General features: G+C 49.3%; 1 protein-coding gene across 6 annotated transcripts in view; it reads left to right on the top strand.

The window, feature by feature from the left end:
* The window catches only part of NDRG3 (NDRG family member 3), a 126320-nt gene that overhangs the window by 74754 nt on the left and 30362 nt on the right, over nucleotides 1-21204 (top strand). For all 6 annotated transcript variants that reach the window (XM_038369726.2, XM_038369728.2, XM_043495681.1 and 3 more), the window contains one exon: nucleotides 11989-12024. In XM_038369726.2, coding sequence (XP_038225654.1) covers nucleotides 11989-12024 — 36 coding nt within the window. The remainder of the gene's footprint in view (nucleotides 1-11988; nucleotides 12025-21204) is intronic.

The raw sequence follows: 21204 nt of genomic DNA on the forward strand, positions 1-21204 counted from the left end.
GTCAAGAAAAGCGCTCCCCCTAGTTGGCTCCCCTAGCACTTGCACCAGGAAATTGTCCCCTACGCTTTCCAAAAACTTCCTGGATTGTCTATGCACCGCTGTATTGCTCTCCCAGCAGATATCAGGAAAATTAAAGTCACCCATGAGTATCAGGGCATGCGATCTAGTAGCTTCCGTGAGTTGCCGGAAGAAAGCCTCATCCACCTCATCCCCCTGGTCCGGTGGTCTATAGCAGACTCCCACCATGACATCACTCTTGTTGCACACACTTCTAAACTTAATCCAGAGACACTCAGAGAATCATGTAATTCAGTGGTCCCCAACGTGGAGCCCGTGGGTGCCATGGCGCCCGCCGGGGCGTTTTTGTGCACCCGCAAGACACGCCGCCGGAGAACTGCCCACCGAAATGCCGCCGAGAAGCGTTGCCATTTCTCGGCAGCATTTCGATGGCAACGCTTCTTGCCGCTGCCGCTTTTTGGCGGCAATTCTGCAGCCGGTTCTCCGGCAGCCACGCTTGGCGGCAGAGTGTCCGGAGCCCGCCACAGCCTTCTGGGAATAGCAATGTGCTATTCCCACAGAAAGGTTGGGGACCACTGATGTAATTAGTCTGTAACGTAATACGTACGTACAAGGGGATTGAATTAAAGTTACACAGTCTTAATTCTGGCATTCCTGTCCTGAGTGCTTGATTTTTGCAAATGTTTGTATTTAATATTGGTGGGAGGAGGGCTTGCATGTAATTTTCCAAGGTTTTTAAAAGAGTAAACTGAGAAAACTCCATCATATTGATCCCCTGAATGGGTCATCATCAGGGAATCTTTTAGATCCACAGCACAGATATCTGCCACTTGAGCTACCTGCATGCACTAGTTGGCCATTATTCTCTAGATCAGGGGTGGGCGAACTTTGTGGCCTGAGGGCCACATCTGGGTATGGAAATTGTATGGCGGGCCATGAATGCTCACGAAGTTGGGGTGCAGCCTCTGGGATGGGTCCAGAAATGAGGCGTTCAAGGTGTGTGTGGGGGCTCTGGGTTGGGGCAGGGGGTTGGGGCGTGGGCATGGGAGGGGGTCGGGGTGTAGGCTCTGGGTGACGCTTACCTCAAGCAGCTCCCAGAAGCAGCGGCAAGTCCCCCCTTTCACTCCTACGTGGAGGTGCAGACAAGTGGCTCTGTGTGCTGCCTTGTTCGCAGGCACTTGGGGCGGGGGCAGCGTGCGAAGCCCCCTGTCTGCCTCTACATGTAGGGGCCAGAGGGGGGACATGCTGCTGCTTCTGGGAGCCACGCGGAGTGGGGCAAGCCCCTGATCTCGCTCCCTGGCTGGAGTGCCAGAGCGGAGCAAGCCCCGGACCCCACTCCCCAGCAGGAGCTAGAGGGCCAGATTAAAACATCTGGAGGGCCGGATGCGGCCCCCGGGCTGTAGTTTGACCACTCCTGCTCTAGATGGACAAGCCACTAGTGAGACACACTCTGCCAGAGGCTTTCACAGTTGTTTGTTGGGAGCATAGGAATATTGGATCTCAGGAATCCCAGGTTCTGTTCCTGGTTCTGGAGTAAAGTCTCGTTTATGGGTAGACCCTACAACCTCTGTCCTCCCCTGTCCTGGTCCCTTTCTGCTCCACATCCCTCTGCATTTGAATCAGGCTGCTTTCTTCTTCTCCTCTATCCTGCCTGAGTACCATCTGCTAAGGGAACATTGAGATAACATGGCAGTGTCTCTGCTCTCAGTTCTGAGGCCTAATAGTGGAAAGATCAACTGCAAGGAAAGGCCTGCACAACCCCTGCAGCTCTGGGCTGGAGCATGCTAAGTGCCTGTGGAATCTGCTGAGAATTTAGCTGCCAGTTTCTGACAAATCTCTATTGACTATATGCAAAGTGTGAGTGTCAACAAATTTGCAGGGATTTTTACAGCAACAGCAAAAGATGCATATCTGACCCTGCTCCAAAGCAGGAAGACACTAGAGGTTCTCAACAAAATGGTTGTAAGTATTTTTAACACGGGCAAAACAGCATACTTTTCCGCAACCTTGTTCTTGGAAACAGTGGGACCAGTACAGCTGAAATATTTGAAACAGAAATTCAGTCTGAGGCAGACATTCAGCCTAAACTGTCAAAGTTTAGGAAAGTAACTGAAAACAGGGTCTTATAATAGAAAGTGTTAGGCAACCTTAGCTATAGGTGTTGCTGCCTGCTCTGCCTAAAATCAGAGGCGGTTAAGAGGTGAGTTGACCCATAGAATCATAGAATATCAGGGTTGGAAGGGACCCCAGAAGGTCATCTAGTCCAACCCCCTGCTCAAAGCAGGACCAAGTCCCAGTTAAATCATCCTAGCCAGGGCTTTGTCAAGCCTGACCTTAAAAACCTCTAAGGAAGGAGATTCTACCACCTCCCTAGGTAACGCATTCCAGTGTTTCACCACCCTCTTAGTGAAAAAGTTTTTCCTAATATCCAATCTAAACCTCCCCCATTGCAACTTGAGACCATTACTCCTCGTTCTGTCATCTGCTACCATTGAGAACAGTCTAGAGCCATCCTCTTTGAAACCCCCTTTCAGGTAGTTGAAAGCAGCTATCAAATCCCCCCTCATTCTTCTCTTCTGCAGACTAAACAATCCCAGCTCCCTCAGCCTCTCCTCATAAGTCATGTGCTCTAGACCCCTAATCATTTTTGTTGCCCTTCGTTGTACTCTTTCCAATTTATCCACATCCTTCCTGTAGTGTGGGGCCCAAAACTGGACACAGTACTCCAGATGAGGCCTCACCAGTGTCGAATAGAGGGGAACGATCACGTCCCTCGATCTGCTCGCTATGCCCCTACTTATACATCCCAAAATGCCATTGGCCTTCTTGGCAACAAGGGCACACTGCTGACTCATATCCAGCTTCTCGTCCACTGTCACCCCTAGGTCCTTTTCCGCAGAACTGCTGCCGAGCCATTCGGTCCCTAGTCTGTAGCGGTGCATTGGATTCTTCCATCCTAAGTGCAGGACCCTGCACTTATCCTTATTGAACCTCATTAGATTTCTTTTGGCCCAACCCTCCAATTTGTCTAGGTCCTTCTGTATCCTATCCCTCCCCTCCAGCGTATCTACCACTCCTCCCAGTTTAGTATCATCCGCAAATTTGCTGAGAGTGCAATCCACACCATCCTCCAGATCATTTATGAAGATATTGAACAAAACGGGCCCCAGGACCGACCCCTGGGGCACTCCACTTGACACCGGCTGCCAACTAGACATGGAGCCATTGATCACTACCCGTTGAGCCCGACAATCTAGCCAGCTTTCTACCCACCTTATAGTGCATTCATCCAGCCCATACTTCCTTAACTTGCTGACAAGAATGCTGTGGGAGACCGTGTCAAAAGCTTTGCTAAAGTCAAGAAACAATACATCCACTGCTTTCCCTTCATCCACAGAACCAGTAATCTCATCATAAAAGGCGATTAGATTAGTCAGGCATGACCTTCCCTTGGTGAATCCATGCTGACTGTTCCTGATCACTTTCCTCTCCTCTAAGTGCTTCAGGATTGATTCTTTGAGGACCTGCTCCATGATTTTTCCGGGGACTGAGGTGAGGCTGACCGGCCTGTAGTTCCCAGGATCCTCCTTCTTCCCTTTTTTAAAGATGGGCACTACATTAGCCTTTTTCCAGTCATCCGGGACTTCCCCCGTTCGCCACGAGTTTTCAAAGATAATGGCCAAGGGCTCTGCAATCACAGCCGCCAATTCCTTCAGCACTCTCGGATGCAATTCGTCCGGCCCCATGGACTTGTGCACGTCCAGCTTTTCTAAATAGTCCCTAACCACCTCTATCTCTACAGAGGGCTGGCCATCTCTTCCCCATTTTGTGTTGCCCAGCACAGCAGTCTGGGAGCTGACCTTGTTAGTGAAAACAGAGGCAAAAAAAGCATTGAGTACATTAGCTTTTTCCACATCCTCTGTCACTAGCTTGCCTCCCTCATTCAGTAAGGGGCCCACACTTTCCTTGGCTTTCTTCTTGTTGCCAACATACCTGAAGAAACCCTTCTTGTTACTCTTGACATCTCTTGCTAGCTGCAGCTCCAGGTGCGATTTGGCCCTCCTGATATCTTTCCTACATGCCCGAGCAATATTTTTATACTCTTCCCTGGTCATATGTCCAACCTTCCACTTCTTGTAAGCTTCTTTTTTATGTTTAAGATCCGCTAGGATTTCACCATTAAGCCAAGCTGGTCGCCTGCCATATTTACTATTCTTTCGACTCATCGGGATGGTTTGTCCCTGTAACCTCAACAGGGATTCCTTGAAATACAGCCAGCTCTCCTGGACTCCCTTCCCTTTCATGTTAGTCCCCCAGGGGATCCTGGCCATCTGTTCCCTGAGGGAGTCAAAGTCTGCTTTCCTGAAGTCCAGGGTCCGTATCCTGCTGCTTACCTTTCTTCCCTGCGTCAGGATCCTGAACTCAACCAACTCATGGTCACTGCCTCCCAGATTCCCATCCACTTTTGCTTCCCCCACTAATTCTACCCGGTTTGTGAGCAGCAGGTCAAGAAAAGCGCTCCCCCTAGTTGGCTCCCCTAGCACTTGCACCAGGAAATTGTCCCCTACGCTTTCCAAAAACTTCCTGGATTGTCTATGCACCGCTGTATTGCTCTCCCAGCAGATATCAGGAAAATTAAAGTCACCCATGAGTATCAGGGCATGCGATCTAGTAGCTTCCGTGAGTTGCCGGAAGAAAGCCTCATCCACCTCATCCCCCTGGTCCGGTGGTCTATAGCAGACTCCCACCATGACATCACTCTTGTTGCACACACTTCTAAACTTAATCCAGAGACACTCAGAGAATCATGTAATTCAGTGGTCCCCAACGTGGAGCCCGTGGGTGCCATGGCGCCCGCCGGGGCGTTTTTGTGCACCCGCAAGACACGCCGCCGGAGAACTGCCCACCGAAATGCCGCCGAGAAGCGTTGCCATTTCTCGGCAGCATTTCGATGGCAACGCTTCTTGCCGCTGCCGCTTTTTGGCGGCAATTCTGCAGCCGGTTCTCCGGCAGCCACGCTTGGCGGCAGAGTGTCCGGAGCCCGCCACAGCCTTCTGGGAATAGCAATGTGCTATTCCCACAGAAAGGTTGGGGACCACTGATGTAATTAGTCTGTAACGTAATACGTACGTACAAGGGGATTGAATTAAAGTTACACAGTCTTAATTCTGGCATTCCTGTCCTGAGTGCTTGATTTTTGCAAATGTTTGTATTTAATATTGGTGGGAGGAGGGCTTGCATGTAATTTTCCAAGGTTTTTAAAAGAGTAAACTGAGAAAACTCCATCATATTGATCCCCTGAATGGGTCATCATCAGGGAATCTTTTAGATCCACAGCACAGATATCTGCCACTTGAGCTACCTGCATGCACTAGTTGGCCATTATTCTCTAGATCAGGGGTGGGCGAACTTTGTGGCCTGAGGGCCACATCTGGGTATGGAAATTGTATGGCGGGCCATGAATGCTCACGAAGTTGGGGTGCAGCCTCTGGGATGGGTCCAGAAATGAGGCGTTCAAGGTGTGTGGGGGGGCTCTGGGTTGGGGCAGGGGGTTGGGGCGTGGGCATGGGAGGGGGTCGGGGTGTAGGCTCTGGGTGACGCTTACCTCAAGCAGCTCCCAGAAGCAGCGGCAAGTCCCCCCTTTCACTCCTACGTGGAGGTGCAGACAAGTGGCTCTGTGTGCTGCCTTGTTCGCAGGCACTTGGGGCGGGGGCAGCGTGCGAAGCCCCCTGTCTGCCTCTACATGTAGGGGCCAGAGGGGGGACATGCTGCTGCTTCTGGGAGCCACGCGGAGTGGGGCAAGCCCCTGATCTCGCTCCCTGGCTGGAGTGCCAGAGCGGAGCAAGCCCCGGACCCCACTCCCCAGCAGGAGCTAGAGGGCCAGATTAAAACATCTGGAGGGCCGGATGCGGCCCCCGGGCTGTAGTTTGACCACTCCTGCTCTAGATGGACAAGCCACTAGTGAGACACACTCTGCCAGAGGCTTTCACAGTTGTTTGTTGGGAGCATAGGAATATTGGATCTCAGGAATCCCAGGTTCTGTTCCTGGTTCTGGAGTAAAGTCTCGTTTATGGGTAGACCCTACAACCTCTGTCCTCCCCTGTCCTGGTCCCTTTCTGCTCCACATCCCTCTGCATTTGAATCAGGCTGCTTTCTTCTTCTCCTCTATCCTGCCTGAGTACCATCTGCTAAGGGAACATTGAGATAACATGGCAGTGTCTCTGCTCTCAGTTCTGAGGCCTAATAGTGGAAAGATCAACTGCAAGGAAAGGCCTGCACAACCCCTGCAGCTCTGGGCTGGAGCATGCTAAGTGCCTGTGGAATCTGCTGAGAATTTAGCTGCCAGTTTCTGACAAATCTCTATTGACTATATGCAAAGTGTGAGTGTCAACAAATTTGCAGGGATTTTTACAGCAACAGCAAAAGATGCATATCTGACCCTGCTCCAAAGCAGGAAGACACTAGAGGTTCTCAACAAAATGGTTGTAAGTATTTTTAACACGGGCAAAACAGCATACTTTTCCGCAACCTTGTTCTTGGAAACAGTGGGACCAGTACAGCTGAAATATTTGAAACAGAAATTCAGTCTGAGGCAGACATTCAGCCTAAACTGTCAAAGTTTAGGAAAGTAACTGAAAACAGGGTCTTATAATAGAAAGTGTTAGGCAACCTTAGCTATAGGTGTTGCTGCCTGCTCTGCCTAAAATCAGAGGCGGTTAAGAGGTGAGTTGACCCATAGAATCATAGAATATCAGGGTTGGAAGGGACCCCAGAAGGTCATCTAGTCCAACCCCCTGCTCAAAGCAGGACCAAGTCCCAGTTAAATCATCCTAGCCAGGGCTTTGTCAAGCCTGACCTTAAAAACCTCTAAGGAAGGAGATTCTACCACCTCCCTAGGTAACGCATTCCAGTGTTTCACCACCCTCTTAGTGAAAAAGTTTTTCCTAATATCCAATCTAAACCTCCCCCATTGCAACTTGAGACCATTACTCCTCGTTCTGTCATCTGCTACCATTGAGAACAGTCTAGAGCCATCCTCTTTGAAACCCCCTTTCAGGTAGTTGAAAGCAGCTATCAAATCCCCCCTCATTCTTCTCTTCTGCAGACTAAACAATCCCAGCTCCCTCAGCCTCTCCTCATAAGTCATGTGCTCTAGACCCCTAATCATTTTTGTTGCCCTTCGCTGTACTCTTTCCAATTTATCCACATCCTTCTTGTAGTGTGGGGCCCAAAACTGGACACAGTACTCCAGATGAGGCCTCACCAGTGTCGAATAGAGGGGAACGATCACGTCCCTCGATCTGCTCGCTATGCCCCTACTTATACATCCCAAAATGCCATTGGCCTTCTTGGCAACAAGGGCACACTGCTGACTCATATCCAGCTTCTCGTCCACTGTCACCCCTAGGTCCTTTTCCGCAGAACTGCTGCCGAGACATTCGGTCCCTAGTCTGTAGCGGTGCATTGGATTCTTCCATCATAAGTGCAGGGTCCTGCACTTATCCTTATTGAACCTCATTAGATTTCTTTTGGCCCAATCCTCCAATTTGTCTAGGTCCTTCTGTATCCTATCCCTCCCCTCCAGCGTATCTACCACTCCTCCCAGTTTAGTATCATCCGCAAATTTGCTGAGAGTGCAATCCACACCATCCTCCAGATCATTTATGAAGATATTGAACAAAACGGGCCCCAGGACCGACCCCTGGGGCACTCCACTTGACACCGGCTGCCAACTAGACATGGAGCCATTGATCACTACCCGTTGAGCCCGACAATCTAGCCAGCTTTCTACCCACCTTATAGTGCATTCATCCGGCCCATACTTCCTTAACTTGCTGACAAGAATGCTGTGGGAGACCGTGTCAAAAGCTTTGCTAAAGTCAAGAAACAATACATCCACTGCTTTCCCTTCATCCACATAACCAGTAATCTCATCATAAAAGGCGATTAGATTAGTCAGGCATGACTTGCCCTTGGTGAATCCATGCTGACCATTCCTGATCACTTTCCTCTCCTCTAAGTGCTTCAGGATTGATTCTTTGAGGACCTGCTCCATGATTTTTCCAGGGACTGAGGTGAGGCTGACTGGCCTGTAGTTCCCAGGATCCTCCTTCTTCCCTTTTTTAAAGATGGGCACTACATTAGCCTTTTTCCAGTCATCCGGGACTTCCCCCGTTCGCCACGAGTTTTCAAAGATAATGGCCAAGGGCTCTGCAATCACAGCCGCCAATTCCTTCAGCACTCTCGGATGCAATTCGTCCGGCCCCATGGACTTGTGCACGTCCAGCTTTTCTAAATAGTCCCTAACCACCTCTATCTCTACAGAGGGCTGGCCATCTCTTCCCCATTTTGTGATGCCCAGCACAGCAGTCTGGGAGCTGACCTTGTTAGTGAAAACAGAGGCAAAAAAAGCATTGAGTACATTAGCTTTTTCCACATCCTCTGTCACTAGCTTGCCTCCCTCATTCAGTAAGGGGCCCACGCTTTCCTTGGCTTTCTTCTTGTTGCCAACATACCTGAAGAAACCCTTCTTGTTACTCTTGACATCTCTTGCTAGCTGCAGCTCCAGGTGCGATTTGGCCCTCCTGATATCTTTCCTACATGCCCGAGCAATATTTTTATACTCTTCCCTGGTCATATGTCCAACCTTCCACTTCTTGTAAGCTTCTTTTTTATGTTTAAGATCCGCTAGGATTTCACCATTAAGCCAAGCTGGTCGCCTGCCATATTTACTATTCTTTCGACTCATCGGGATGGTTTGTCCCTGTAACCTCAACAGGGATTCCTTGAAATACAGCCAGCTCTCCTGGACTCCCTTCCCTTTCATGTTAGTCCCCCAGGGGATCCTGGCCATCTGTTCCCTGAGGGAGTCAAAGTCTGCTTTCCTGAAGTCCAGGGTCCGTATCCTGCTGCTTATCTTTCTTCCCTGCGTCAGGATCCTGAACTCAACCAACTCATGGTCACTGCCTCCCAGATTCCCATCCACTTTTGTTTCCCCCACTAATTCTACCCGGTTTGTGAGCAGCAGGTCAAGAAAAGCGCTCCCCCTAGTTGGCTCCCCTAGCACTTGCACCAGGAAATTGTCCCCTACGCTTTCCAAAAACTTCCTGGATTGTCTATGCACCGCTGTATTGCTCTCCCAGCAGATATCAGGAAAATTAAAGTCACCCATGAGAATCAGGGCATGCGATCTAGTAGCTTCCATGAGTTGCCGGAAGAAAGCCTCATCCACCTCATCCCCCTGGTCCGGTGGTCTATAGCAGACTCCCACCATGACATCACTCTTGTTGCACACACTTCTAAACTTAATCCAGAGACACTCAGGTTTTTCCACAGTTTCGTACCGGAGCTCTGAGCAGTCATACTGCTCCCTTACATACAGTGCTACTCCCCCACCTTTTCTGCCCTGCCTGTCCTTCCTGAACAGTTTATAACCATCCATGACTGTACTCCAGTCATGTGAGTTATCCCACCAAGTCTCTGTTATTCCAATCACGTCATAATTCCTTGACATCACCAGGACCTCCAGTTCTCCCTGCTTGTTTCCAAGGCTTTGTGCTTTTGTATATAAGCACTTGAGATAACCTGTTGATCGCCCCTCATTCCCAGTATGAGGCAGGAGCCCTCCCCTCACAGACATTCCTGCCTGTGCTTCCTCCCGGTATCCCGCTTTCCCACTTACCTCAGGGCTTTGGTCTCCTTCCCCCGGTGAACCTAGTTTAAAGCCCTCCTCACTAGGTTAGCCAGCCTGCTGGCAAAGATGTTCTTCCCTCTCTTCGTAAGATGGAGCCCGTCTCTGCCCAGCACTCCTCCTTCATGGAACACCATCCCATGGTCAAAGAATCCAAAGCCTTCTCTCCGACACCACCTGCGTAGCCATTCGTTGACCTCCACGATTCGACGGTCCCTACCCAGGCCTTTTCCTTCCACGGGGAGGATGGACGAGAACACCACTTGCGCCTCCAACTCCTTTATCCTTCTTCCCAGAGCCACGTAGTCCGCAGTGATCCGCTCAAGGTCATTCTTGGCAGTATCATTGGTGCCCACGTGGAGAAGCAGGAAGGGGTAGCGATCCGAGGGCTTGATGAGTCTCGGCAGTCTCTCCGTCACATCACGAATCTTAGCTCCTGGCAAGCAGCAGACTTCTCGGTTTTCCCGGTCAGGGCGGCAGATAGATGACTCAGTCCCCCGGAGGAGAGAGTCCCCGACCACCACCACCCGCCTTCTCCTCTTGGGAGTGGTGGTCGTGGAACCCCCAACCTCAGGACATCGCATCTCATGCCTCCCAACCAGCGGAATCTCCTTCTGCTTTCTCCCCCCAGACATATCATCTGGTCCACTCTCCGCAATGGTACCTGTGGAGAGAACATGAAAGCGGTTAGTTACCTGTGTCTGTGTTACTGGAACCCAGACATTCCGCTTACCTCTTCTGGAGGTCACATGTTGCCAAGCTTCTTCACTGGCCTCTTGGCCCCTCTGTGCATCTCTAAGTACCTACATGGGGAGAAGATCTTTTAATAGAAGGCTCTTCAGTATGGCAGACAAAGGCATAATAAGATTGATTAGTAGCTAGAAGCTGATGCTAGACCAATTCACACTAGAAATAAGGTCCAACTTTTTAATAGTGAGGATAATTAACCACTAGAAAAACTTACCTTGGGACGTGGCAGATCCTCTATCCCTTGAAACCTTTAAATCAAGATTGGATGTCTTTCTAAAAGATCTGCCCTTGTTCAGCGGTCACGGGTTTGATGCAGGAATTGCTGGGTGGATTCTCTGGCCTGTGCTATGCGGGACGTAAGACTAGCTGGTCATAACCGTCCCTTCTGGCCTTTAATCTATGAATTGATAAATATCCACCGTCCCGCTAAGTGAATGGGGGTTGGGTCTCATTTAGGATATAACGGGGAAATGGAGAATTTTGTGAAGCTAAGATTTAGCAGTATTGCCTTAAGTAATTCTGCATTCAAATTGATAATGGCAGCTGTGATGATCAGATCCTCCTAATGAAACAAGTGTTCATTCACTCCAGGTCACTTCCCTTATGGACAGGTTATTCCATAATTACTCACTGAAGGGTTCTTGAACCTGCTTCTGATGCTCGCCAAGGTCAGAGACTTAGGGCTTGTGTACAGTAAAGCAGTGGGTCTCAATCCTTCCAGACTCCTTGTCTTGCATACCCCAAGTTTCATCTCACTTAAAAACTATTTGCTTACAAAATCAGACGTAAAAATACAAAAGCGTCACAGCACAGTATCAATGAAATATTGCTTACTTTCTCATTTTTACCATATCATAAAGTAAACCAACTGGAATATAAATATAGTACTCAGTGTATAGTAAATAGAGCAGTGTAAACAAGTCACTGTCTGTATGAAATTTTAGTTTGTACTGACTTTACTAGTGCTTTCTAGGTAGCTTGTTGTAAAACTAGGCAAATATCTGGAGGAGTTGCTGTACCCTGGAAGACCTGCGTACCCCTGGGGTGCACGTACCCCTGGTTGAGAAGCACTGCAGTAGTCTTGGCCACTATGCCAGCAGAGCCCCTAGTGGAGAATGGCAGGAGGAGAGTCTTGGCCTACATACACTACCTCCCCAAACAGCATTAGCTAAGTGGCCAGTAGCAGTCTGCTGTTGGCATAGCTGTGTCCACACCAGGGGTTTTGCTGACATAGCTATGCCGGCAAAACTTAGTAGTGTAGACCAGGCCTTCAGTGGGCTGATTGGCTGATCCACATGGGTCCCTGCAGTAGTGGGTTTCCAAGGAGTTTTCTCAGCAGTACCAACTGTTTTTCCTTTATTTAGGTCACATTCTGGTGACAAACTGGCCTTTAGAGCAGCAAGTCCAAGCTGCTGTACCAGACCGCAGGCCCCCAAGGGAGCCCCCTGCCTTGCTGTTGACAGCAGATTTGTCAATTGTTCTGGGGGAGCCATGTTGAACACTGACTGTTTTTCTTTTCTCATTGACAGAATGCTGCTCAGAACTTCCAGGACTTTGACTGCCAGGTAAGGAGCATGCAGCCAAAAGGGATCTGTTACTGCCAGCCTCCACACAGAAAGCAGCAAATGGCCTATGTCATAACCAATGCTGAGCACAGAGATGACCCATTCAAGTTCAGATGGGCTTTTATTAGCCCAGTCTTCTGCCTTGAGCCTGTTAAGATTTCGCTGAGCAGAACTGGAAGATCTCCTGGGAAGCAGCCTCCTTTCCTGGGCCATCTCCCTCCCTCAGTTTACTGTCTGTGTTAACAAGAACATCGCCCTCCCAGCTTAGCTTCCCCTGCAGTGACGTCCCAGTGCCAAATGGTGACACAATGAGATCCATGACAGGAATGTCAAATTAGGGCTCAGAGTGAGCTGCAGGATTCAGTGAGCTGGCAAGGAAATTGCTAATACCATCAGACCCTTTCAGGATGTCGAAAGTAGTGAAGGGAAATGGTGGGACAGCTGGGTTTGTTCTCAGTGTGTTCCACCTATGCACTGCATCAGTCAGGCAGTGCCTGCTCTTTCCTGCATCTCTGCCCTCTCCTCAGAGCTCTACCGTTTGGCAATGTATCGTTATCACAGGGCATGGGCGTGTAGCTTTGCTGTACTCCCACACACAGCTTGATGTGCAGGCGGGAGCAGGAATGGGGATGGAGTAATTCTGTTGTCCTGCGAAGTGGCAGTCTCGGCAAATAAGCAGTGTAGTTCTATTGGTGAAACAGAGACCTGGGAGTGGAGCTGGATACTGTCACTAGACATGGCTAGTGGACATGCTCCTTTGGCGCACTGTACCATGTTTGCTGTTGCAGCAACGCCCAGTGCTGGACTAATTTGTCTCCTGTTTAGTATGTTGCAAGTAACAAACTTAATTCATGCAGCTCTGCTGCGTGTGCCACCAGATTGGTCTGAAGACACAGATCCCACCCCGCGCATTGGCTGGAAGGGAGGCAGGTTGCGCAATGGCTTGTTCTTGCAGTAGTTCTGTTGGTTCAGCACTCTGAAGATGTGAAGTGCTAAGTAGTGTTGGGATCAGTGGACCCAGAGATGGGCAGATAGCCTGAGGCCAATTCATGGTAAAGCTGTAGTAATTCCTCCTGATATGATTCATCATGACAGACCAGTGCAGAAGACCACCATGGTCTCTGCCTCGTGTGAGAATGATCCCTACAGAATGATCCCAACAGAGAAACAATTAAATTGCACGGCTTCCCTGTATTGCAGTTGGGCTGATTGTTCCTTGGGCAGCACATGGCACTGGTATTATCTGGCAGGCTTGTCATGGGGCAGGCCCAAACTGCTGTGCCAAGTGACACCCCATCTTGCACCCAGTCAAAACAGGCTGGAGCAACACATGGAACCATGCATGGCTGCTCTTCCTGCTGGCTGCTCTTCCTCCCCGGCTGTGAGGACTCTGCTGCTTGTGAAGGGCAGGGCCAGCTCGCTGCTGTGATGTGCTCGCAACGTAGCTGCAGAAGTGGGCTGTCCAGGGCTTTCTGACTCCACCCTATATAAAACTCAGCTTTTTAGAGGAGCTTCTGGGAATACTTCCTCTGACTGCTTGAAAAGGCAGAGCCATAAATGCAGCCACGATCAGGCAGTTTGTCTCGCAGTGTCTTTGGGGAGTACCCTATAAAACCATACAAAGTACTGGGTTGTGGGCGGGCAAGATGCAACAGTCCAGGGCAGCTAGGCTCTAACTCTGCCTGCTGGGCCTACTTATCCCAGCTGCAAGTGGCTTTTAAAATTGCCATTATTCTGAAGTCCTCAGAGCATTAATCAAACCCTCATACAGCAACAGTGTCCTGAGGGGCAGGGGAAGACAGCAGCAATGACTCTGAATCACTTTGCTTTTGTTGTCTTCAAAATAACTAATGCAATGAAAACAGGTTTCCCCCACCATCCTGTTTGTGTGCAGGAAAGGGCGAGGGGAGCTCAGGTGCCAGACCTGGTTGCACTGGGGAGAGGCCCACAGGTTTGTCGTGCGTGGGCCTAGGAGGGGAGCACTGGTGCTGCCCATGGGGCCCAGGGTCTGTATGTGTGCGGGCAGCGCAGATGCAGTGTGCTTGGGTCAGGAGATGATCAAGGAGCAAGGAGCACAGGCCCTATCTGTTGGGGCCTGTGTGTGGTGAGTAAGGTGAGCACGGGTCTGGTGTGCTGGGGCCAGGGGATGGGAGAGGGCAGTATTAACCATTCCCTGGGCATCTTCTGAATCTCCAAAGCAGCCTTGTCTTTGTCTGTTCAGAGCTGGCTCCCTCTTTCTCCCTGCTGGCAGCTGACCAGCTTGGAAGAAGGTGCTGGTCTGGGAGGGGGTCAGGAAAGCCCCCATGATAGTATAAAAGGCCTCGCTTCTCTTCAGCCTCTCTTTCCCATCAAACCACAGAACCTCCCACACGGTCTCCCCAAGGCACACCCCAGTCTGCAGAGACTGACTAGATGTGTTTGGAACACAGGGGAGCCCTATCCCATAGAAAGAGGGTGGACAGCCAGCGAAGCCATGTGTGGACGAGCTCTACACGGGCCTGTTCTGCCCTCACTTGTTTCAGCCCCAGGCCCTCTCACAGTGGCAGAGTAGCTGAGGCCTTTGTTCACCCCACACTGCTGAATTGTGGCAGAGCTGCCAAGCAGCCCCATAGCCAGCAGACAGCAGTGAAGTGAGCACTGGCAGAGGAATGCCTGATCTGGGTGGGTTGGATCAGTGGAGGACCGGAGTCCATGGCAACGGTTGAGCAGGAGACAGGATGCTGCTTGCAGGAGCTCTCAATTCATTGTAGTGTCTTTTTAGCATCCAGTTACAGCTGCTTTTGTGATTCAGTGCTGCCACCGCCTCCTCTTCCTCCTCCTGCCAAGAGCCACTGCAGGGCACGGCCATCTGCCTCGGCCATCTGCACACCAAGGAATGCTGGGTCAGACCCAAGCAGTGGCTTTAGGTTCCCACCACCGCTGGAGCATAATATCTGTTACATCAGCTCAGACCTGAGGCTGGTCTAATTGGGTCTCCTGCCTGTGACAGTGGCCTGTACAAGAAGCATGAAATCCATAAGCCAGTTGTGCACTGGAGGCAGAGGGGAAGGGCTGTGCTCTTTCTTGGCTTGGGAGGGGGTCTGAGATTTTTATAAAGGGAGTACAAAAGGATGCCACCTGGTGACAGGGCTGTATATAGTTAGTATTCTCTTCCATCATATCCTCCCCAAGTCCCTCTTTGTAAATATCCCTGTGAACAAGGCCTGTAGCACAACTCTGCCGAAGAGCTACTTGCCAATAGTTGCCCTGTAGTGTCGGGTTTGATTACGTGTGTGTTTCACTGGCCTCTTTCTCAGCAGGCTGGGAACTGAAATGGACAAAACTGTTGTGCTTTGATAGTGAGGAACTGATGCATCAAACACAGCACTTGGGGTTAGTGGCGGAGTCCAGATACTGCAGGAGGGTAGCTTTGCCTGTGTTTGGAGGGCAGGGGTCTCTTTCTAGGATTGAGAGGACAGTTGTTGTTCCTGTTCAATTTGTATTTCATTTGTAACCAGGGTTCACCTTTTTCAGCAGTCACTATTAACAGTGTCCCTTAAAGCTGGCTAGCCCTGATTCCAGCTTTCCTGTCCAGTTTAACTCACCCCTTTTTTGGCAGGATGTTTTTGAAGCCATTACTTCATGCGTTAACTTGGGATTTTAACTTTGTACTAAGCAGTATGACGTTTGCCTTGTTCTTTCTGAAGTAGCGGCAGCAGTATTGCCCCTGTTGGGTTCAGAACTGTAATCCGGCCTGGGCACACTCTTCTGAGTTCAGACCTGGGACCTAGAGCAGCATTTCCTCTTCATTCTTAATTGGCTATTGTAATTCCCCGAATGATAAATTAACGAGCCCTAAAACTAGGGCGTTCTAGACCATGGACAGCCAACTTTAAGTAGTAGAGACCACAAAGTTCGCTATAATCCCTTTGGGGGGTCATGCTGGTTTTTTAGAGTCTGCATAACTCAAATGTTGTTTTGTATACGTGAAATTGTTCTCTTGAACAGAGCAGCGTGGAGAAGCTTTCCACTTGTCTTGTTGCATCCCAGCTGACTAGTGGACAAAACCCTCAAGTAGCCACCACTAAACACAACTAGCCACTGACAAACTAATGGCTGAGGAATAGGGACATCAGTATTTCCAGTAATGCACACCTCAAATAGTCTGATAAACGTTCCCTTCTTTCTGACTGATGTTGATATCCCTCTTTACCATCACTAGGATACTGTCCCTGGCTTTTGGTGCTTTGGGCTTTGCTCACATCCACGGGCACAACACACGTCTAAACCTTTACTAGCTAGAAGAACGGAAGGAAAATGAGATTCCCCCTATTTCTTCTTGGCAGGGAGCCAAAAAAGCTTTCCTGTTTCCAGGTGTATGATCTGAGTGAATCAGAACCTGTCTAACCAAACCTTTCTCCATAGCTAGGGTACCCAGCCATGCCAGGCTTAGAGCCCACTCTGCCAGGATTGTAGCAAATTCCTTAGCAAGGATATGAGAAATCATGTAACAGGAGATCTGCAGGGTAGCTGCCTGATATTAGTGCATGTGTTTACTAAGAGCTACTGACTCACTGTCTTTTCAGCTGTGCACCTTCCGGCAGATGTGAAGTGAAGCAGGTAGAGAGGTTTTTTTTTTCTGTCCCACCCTCCTTGTCCTGGTTTTTTCACTGAAGTGAGTTCCTTTGGGGTGGCTAGTCTGGAGCCACAGAAATGATCTTAGCAAGTAAAATCTTTCCTCCAGTGGCCCCAGACAGTAAGTCCTCAGGCTCTCCCGGGAGTGGAATTGTGTTGTATTTTTGGTCAGTGCTTCCTTTTCATGAGGAGTGTCTGGCCTCATTTGTCTTACCACTCGGTCGGTGCGAGGTCAGAATGAAATCTAGGGCTCACAAGGGATGAGTGCAAGGCCAGAACTGCCAAAAGGTCTAGTCTCCGATAGGCTCAGCTGTTGCCTAGACCCACAGAAATGACATTAGTGGGTAAATTCTCATGTACCACCACAGTGATGCAAAGGAACAGAGTCCAAGGCTAGATGGGCCAGTGATCCTGTATGGCAGGGATGGTTCCTATGGAAACAGCATGACCTTAAACAGAATGGCCCACTCCACAGGAGTGGGGGGGGAAGGACACACTGCCCAAAATATCCCACGTTTTCACCTTGTGGGTTTTGAGGGGTGTCCCTGAACCACCACCACAAGATTTACCCTTCAGTTTGGCTCTTGGAAAAACATTTTCATTTAGTGCAGAAAGCAGCCTGGTCATGCGTCTGACTTGGGCCAAGAAGATATTCCCGCATGTATTATCTCCTAACTGACACTGCTGGAAAGAGACTGGTTTCATTTGACTGCTGTTTGGCATAGCACAAGCAGCATAAAGCCTGCACCAATTCAACTCCTCTTCAGTCACAAGTTAGCCGTTGACACAGAAGCATGCATTGCTTTGTGCTGCATCAGAATGAGAAGCTATTGCTATGAAGGCTTCATGTAGCTTTGTCAGTCGTCGGTCTGCGAATGCAGGCTGATACGAATAGCTTCACCGAGTGGGAATGCAGGCTAGGCTGTTGCTGGGAGTACGGCTATGAACTTGCTGGTGAGCAGAGTAGGATTCTTGTTTAACTGAACACCTACAGTTGTTGCCAGGTGTTGTCTGACACATTCATCTTTATCCAGTTCATATGTTTGCATGCCGTAGATCCCGGGTTACCAAACTGTGGTACATGAGTTTCATGTTCCATCAGTTCACTGCATGACGACTTATAAAGAAGGCGGTATGTGGATTAATAAAGTTTGGAACGATTGCAATAGAGGCTTCTTGCATTGTTAAATGGGCTCGATTGCTGTGCCTCTCCTGTCCCTGTGGACCCTGCTAACCAGACACTTTAAAAGGGCAACTTTTCCTTCATGTTTAACAAAATACAAAAGGGGCGAAGGGGGGAAGGGGAAGGGAATTCTTCCAGGCCTCCTTGAACGACAACAAAATCAAAAAGGGACGTCCAATTTTTAAAAACCCTGTAGGGCTCATCTGTAAACTCCTTCCAGTTTGCTGTCTGGCTTTCTGTGCTTTGCTCATGCAGTGAGTTGCCCAACTTGCCATGAATTGTAAGTGAAACTGCAAAAGCGCTTCAAGCTCTAGCTTCCTAAAAGACAAGTAAATAGAAGGGGACCCAAATTTTTCCAAGCTGGGGGAACACAGGTAGATACCAGGAGTACAAGGGCAAGTTCAGTCTGAAGTTATTGACCGAAAAACCCATGATACATTGAGTCAATTTTCAGAATAGAACTGCACTTTGGAGACTTCCTTATCCAACACAAGCCATGAATTGTGATGGGAGCAGGGGTGAAAGTAGAAATAGGGACTTACTGGTACGGGGCTGGGTTGGGGCTGGCTCTGGCCCCCGGAAGGGATGGGGGGTCAGAGCCAGCCCTTTACCAGTAAGTGCCCTCCCCCTCCCCTGCTGGGGTAGCGGCAGCAGTTTAAAGGGCCCAAGGCTCGACCGTTGCTACCGCTCCGGACCCTTTAAACCGCTGCCGGAGCCCCAGGCTGCCGCTGCTGCCCAGGGCTCAGGCAGAAGAGCTCCAGGGGCTATTTAAAGGACCAGGGGCTCCCCTGCTTCTATCGCCACAGCCCTTTAAATAGCCCCCAGAGTCCTGGGGTAGCAGCGGCAGGGCTCTGGCGGCTATTTAAAGGGCCCGGAGCAGTAGAGGCAGCGGGAGCCCTGGCCCTTTAAATAGCCCCCGGAGCCCCACTGCCGCTACCCCAGGGCTCCAGCAGCGAGGCTCTGGTGGCAATTTAAAGGGCCTGGGGCTCCAGCCGCTGCTGGGAGCCCCAGGCCCTTTAAATTGCTGCCGGGGGAAGCCGGGCCGCCCTCTGGATGGGAGTCACTGACTTGCCCATGAAACTGGTCAGTTTTGGTTTTTCACAGTCCTATCCCTCTGGCTGTATCTTTGCCTGATTTTTCACCCTGTCCCTCCATGTTTCTGTGGAGTTATATGGTACATCCCTATTTTACTCCTCCAACATACATCTTCATGGATTTCCAATACTGTCACAACTGCACTTGTCTTGGTACTGAGCTTTGAATCACAATTTTCATAGACCCTGGGGGCTTGTCTGCATGCATAATGGCACAGGTTGAACTTAATGGTATGATTTTTAAATTGATTTAGTTAAACTGGTGCCAAAAGCTGCATGAGCAGAGATATTGGTTTAAACCAGGCTTCTTTGCTTTAACTTAATTCCATAACAAACAGGTTTAAATGAAATCTAAATAAGTCTGGTGTAAGTGGAAATAAGTGTGTTCCCATAGCGGTTTGCACTGGTTTAACTAAATAGGTGCAAATTGGCACACAGACAAGGCCTATGCTAGAAGTGAGTTTTCCTCACTCTTCTATTCTGAAAGTGCCTTGGACTGAGCTGGGCTGATATTATGAACATCCTTTTTCAGCAGGATGGTTTGAGAGAACACAATCTTACATGATCAGTCTTGCTGGAACACATTAACCCTTTGGTGTTCAGAGTCTTGCCTTTGCGCAGACATCAAGCATGAGGAGACATGGGCTGAGTAGAGCAGAGGTGAGGAGTGTACCGACCGTGGGTAAGCACATCTCATGTTTCAGGCCATAAGCTGATTTGCCTGCAGGGTCAGAAAGTCATTTTCCTCATGTCTGAGCTTTTCACAATTGACCAGGGCCACTGTGGACTTTTCTCTTGGTAGAATATTACACTGGATGGCACCATGTTCTGATCTGGTATGGCAAATCCAGAACTCGTTCCAGGTGAATGCTAGAGTTTTAGGGTGCTCTGCATTAGTTTGCAGATGCTCATGTTTTGGGATAAATGTTTAGCTGCTAAGAAGGTAAATTAATTGAATCCCAGCTCCTATTTTCAGTCTTGCTTGGAATGTCCTGGGTGTAGAGGGAGATGTTCCTCTGAACTGCATGGTGCATAGAGCACATTTTATACATGCTGCTTTCACGAAAGCTTCAGCGCTCATTGCTGTCCCCAGGAACATCTTTGTTCATATTTGCCATGCATTCTGGCTGCTGTGAGGCTATGTGCACTTCCCCTTTTGTAAGCTGTTACTAACTTCCCAGGTGGTTGGAGTATTTATTTTCAGTTATGAATAAATCTAGGCTTGGCCTGACTGGTCTGAAACAGATGTATGCTAATCCAAATTGCAAGCCCCTTCTCTTGCTCCAGAGATTTGTTTCTCTGGGTCAGAGTGGTGTGGAGGGGCTCCCAGCCTGTCTGCCTGCATTGCAGCTGACCAGTGGAGGACATTGTCCTCCTTTTCTGATACCCATTTAGCCACCACTAAACACAACTAGATGCTGATAAACAATGGTCAGTGTGCCAGGGTGCCATTACTCCATTTAAAACAACCCCTGAATAATCTGCTAACCATTTTACATGAGAGTAAACGGTAGGTTTGGCACACTGCTTACAGGCGTAGGTAAATTTCTTCCTTTTTCATTAGTAGTAGTAATCTAGTTTATTCTCTGAAATAAAATGTATTAACCTAGAATTTCAGATCCCCATTACTCCAGCTTTGTGAGCTCTAATGAAATGCTGGGCTGAGCTTATCCCCCCTTAGCAAGCAGATGGCAGATTAAATGGTCTTGTTGAGGGCTGGCTTGCTGGCTGATGGGCAGATGGTGTTGGTGACCTGCAGTTAGTGGAATTGAGTTTGTGTCTTTATTGTGCCGGCGCACCCTTTGTATTTGCTTTGAGAGGCGAATGCCCTGTTGACATAAAATTCTCCACCTTTTCCTGACATTTGAAATGTACATTGTTGTTTAAAAAAAATCCACTCTAGGGCTGTGACCTCTGCCTGACACACAACAACATTTAATCCAGTCTGTCTCTGGTACTGCTCCCTTGCCCCCCACCGAGAGAGAAAAGGGGATGCTGATGTCAGCATGCTACTTAAGAAAGGTGAGCTGAGACCTGGAACTGCTTTCTTGACCATGCTGCCTGACTGAAGTGGTTCACGAGGGTTGGAAAGCCAGAATTCTGCAATGCCTAAAATAACAAGCAGCATTGTAAAGCCAGGAAATTCAGAGTCCAAGTTAACCTGAAAAGAAATCCAGACATGGTAAGGTCATGAGGGGAAAAATGAAAAACTGTCTTTAAAAATTCGTTTACTCTGGGATGACAAACGCTGTTATATATTAATCATAGTTGTATGGTTACTTCATGATG

The sequence above is a fragment of the Dermochelys coriacea genome, chromosome 13, assembly GCF_009764565.3.
Source record: "Dermochelys coriacea isolate rDerCor1 chromosome 13, rDerCor1.pri.v4, whole genome shotgun sequence".
NCBI classification, from domain to species: Eukaryota; Metazoa; Chordata; order Testudines; family Dermochelyidae; genus Dermochelys; species Dermochelys coriacea.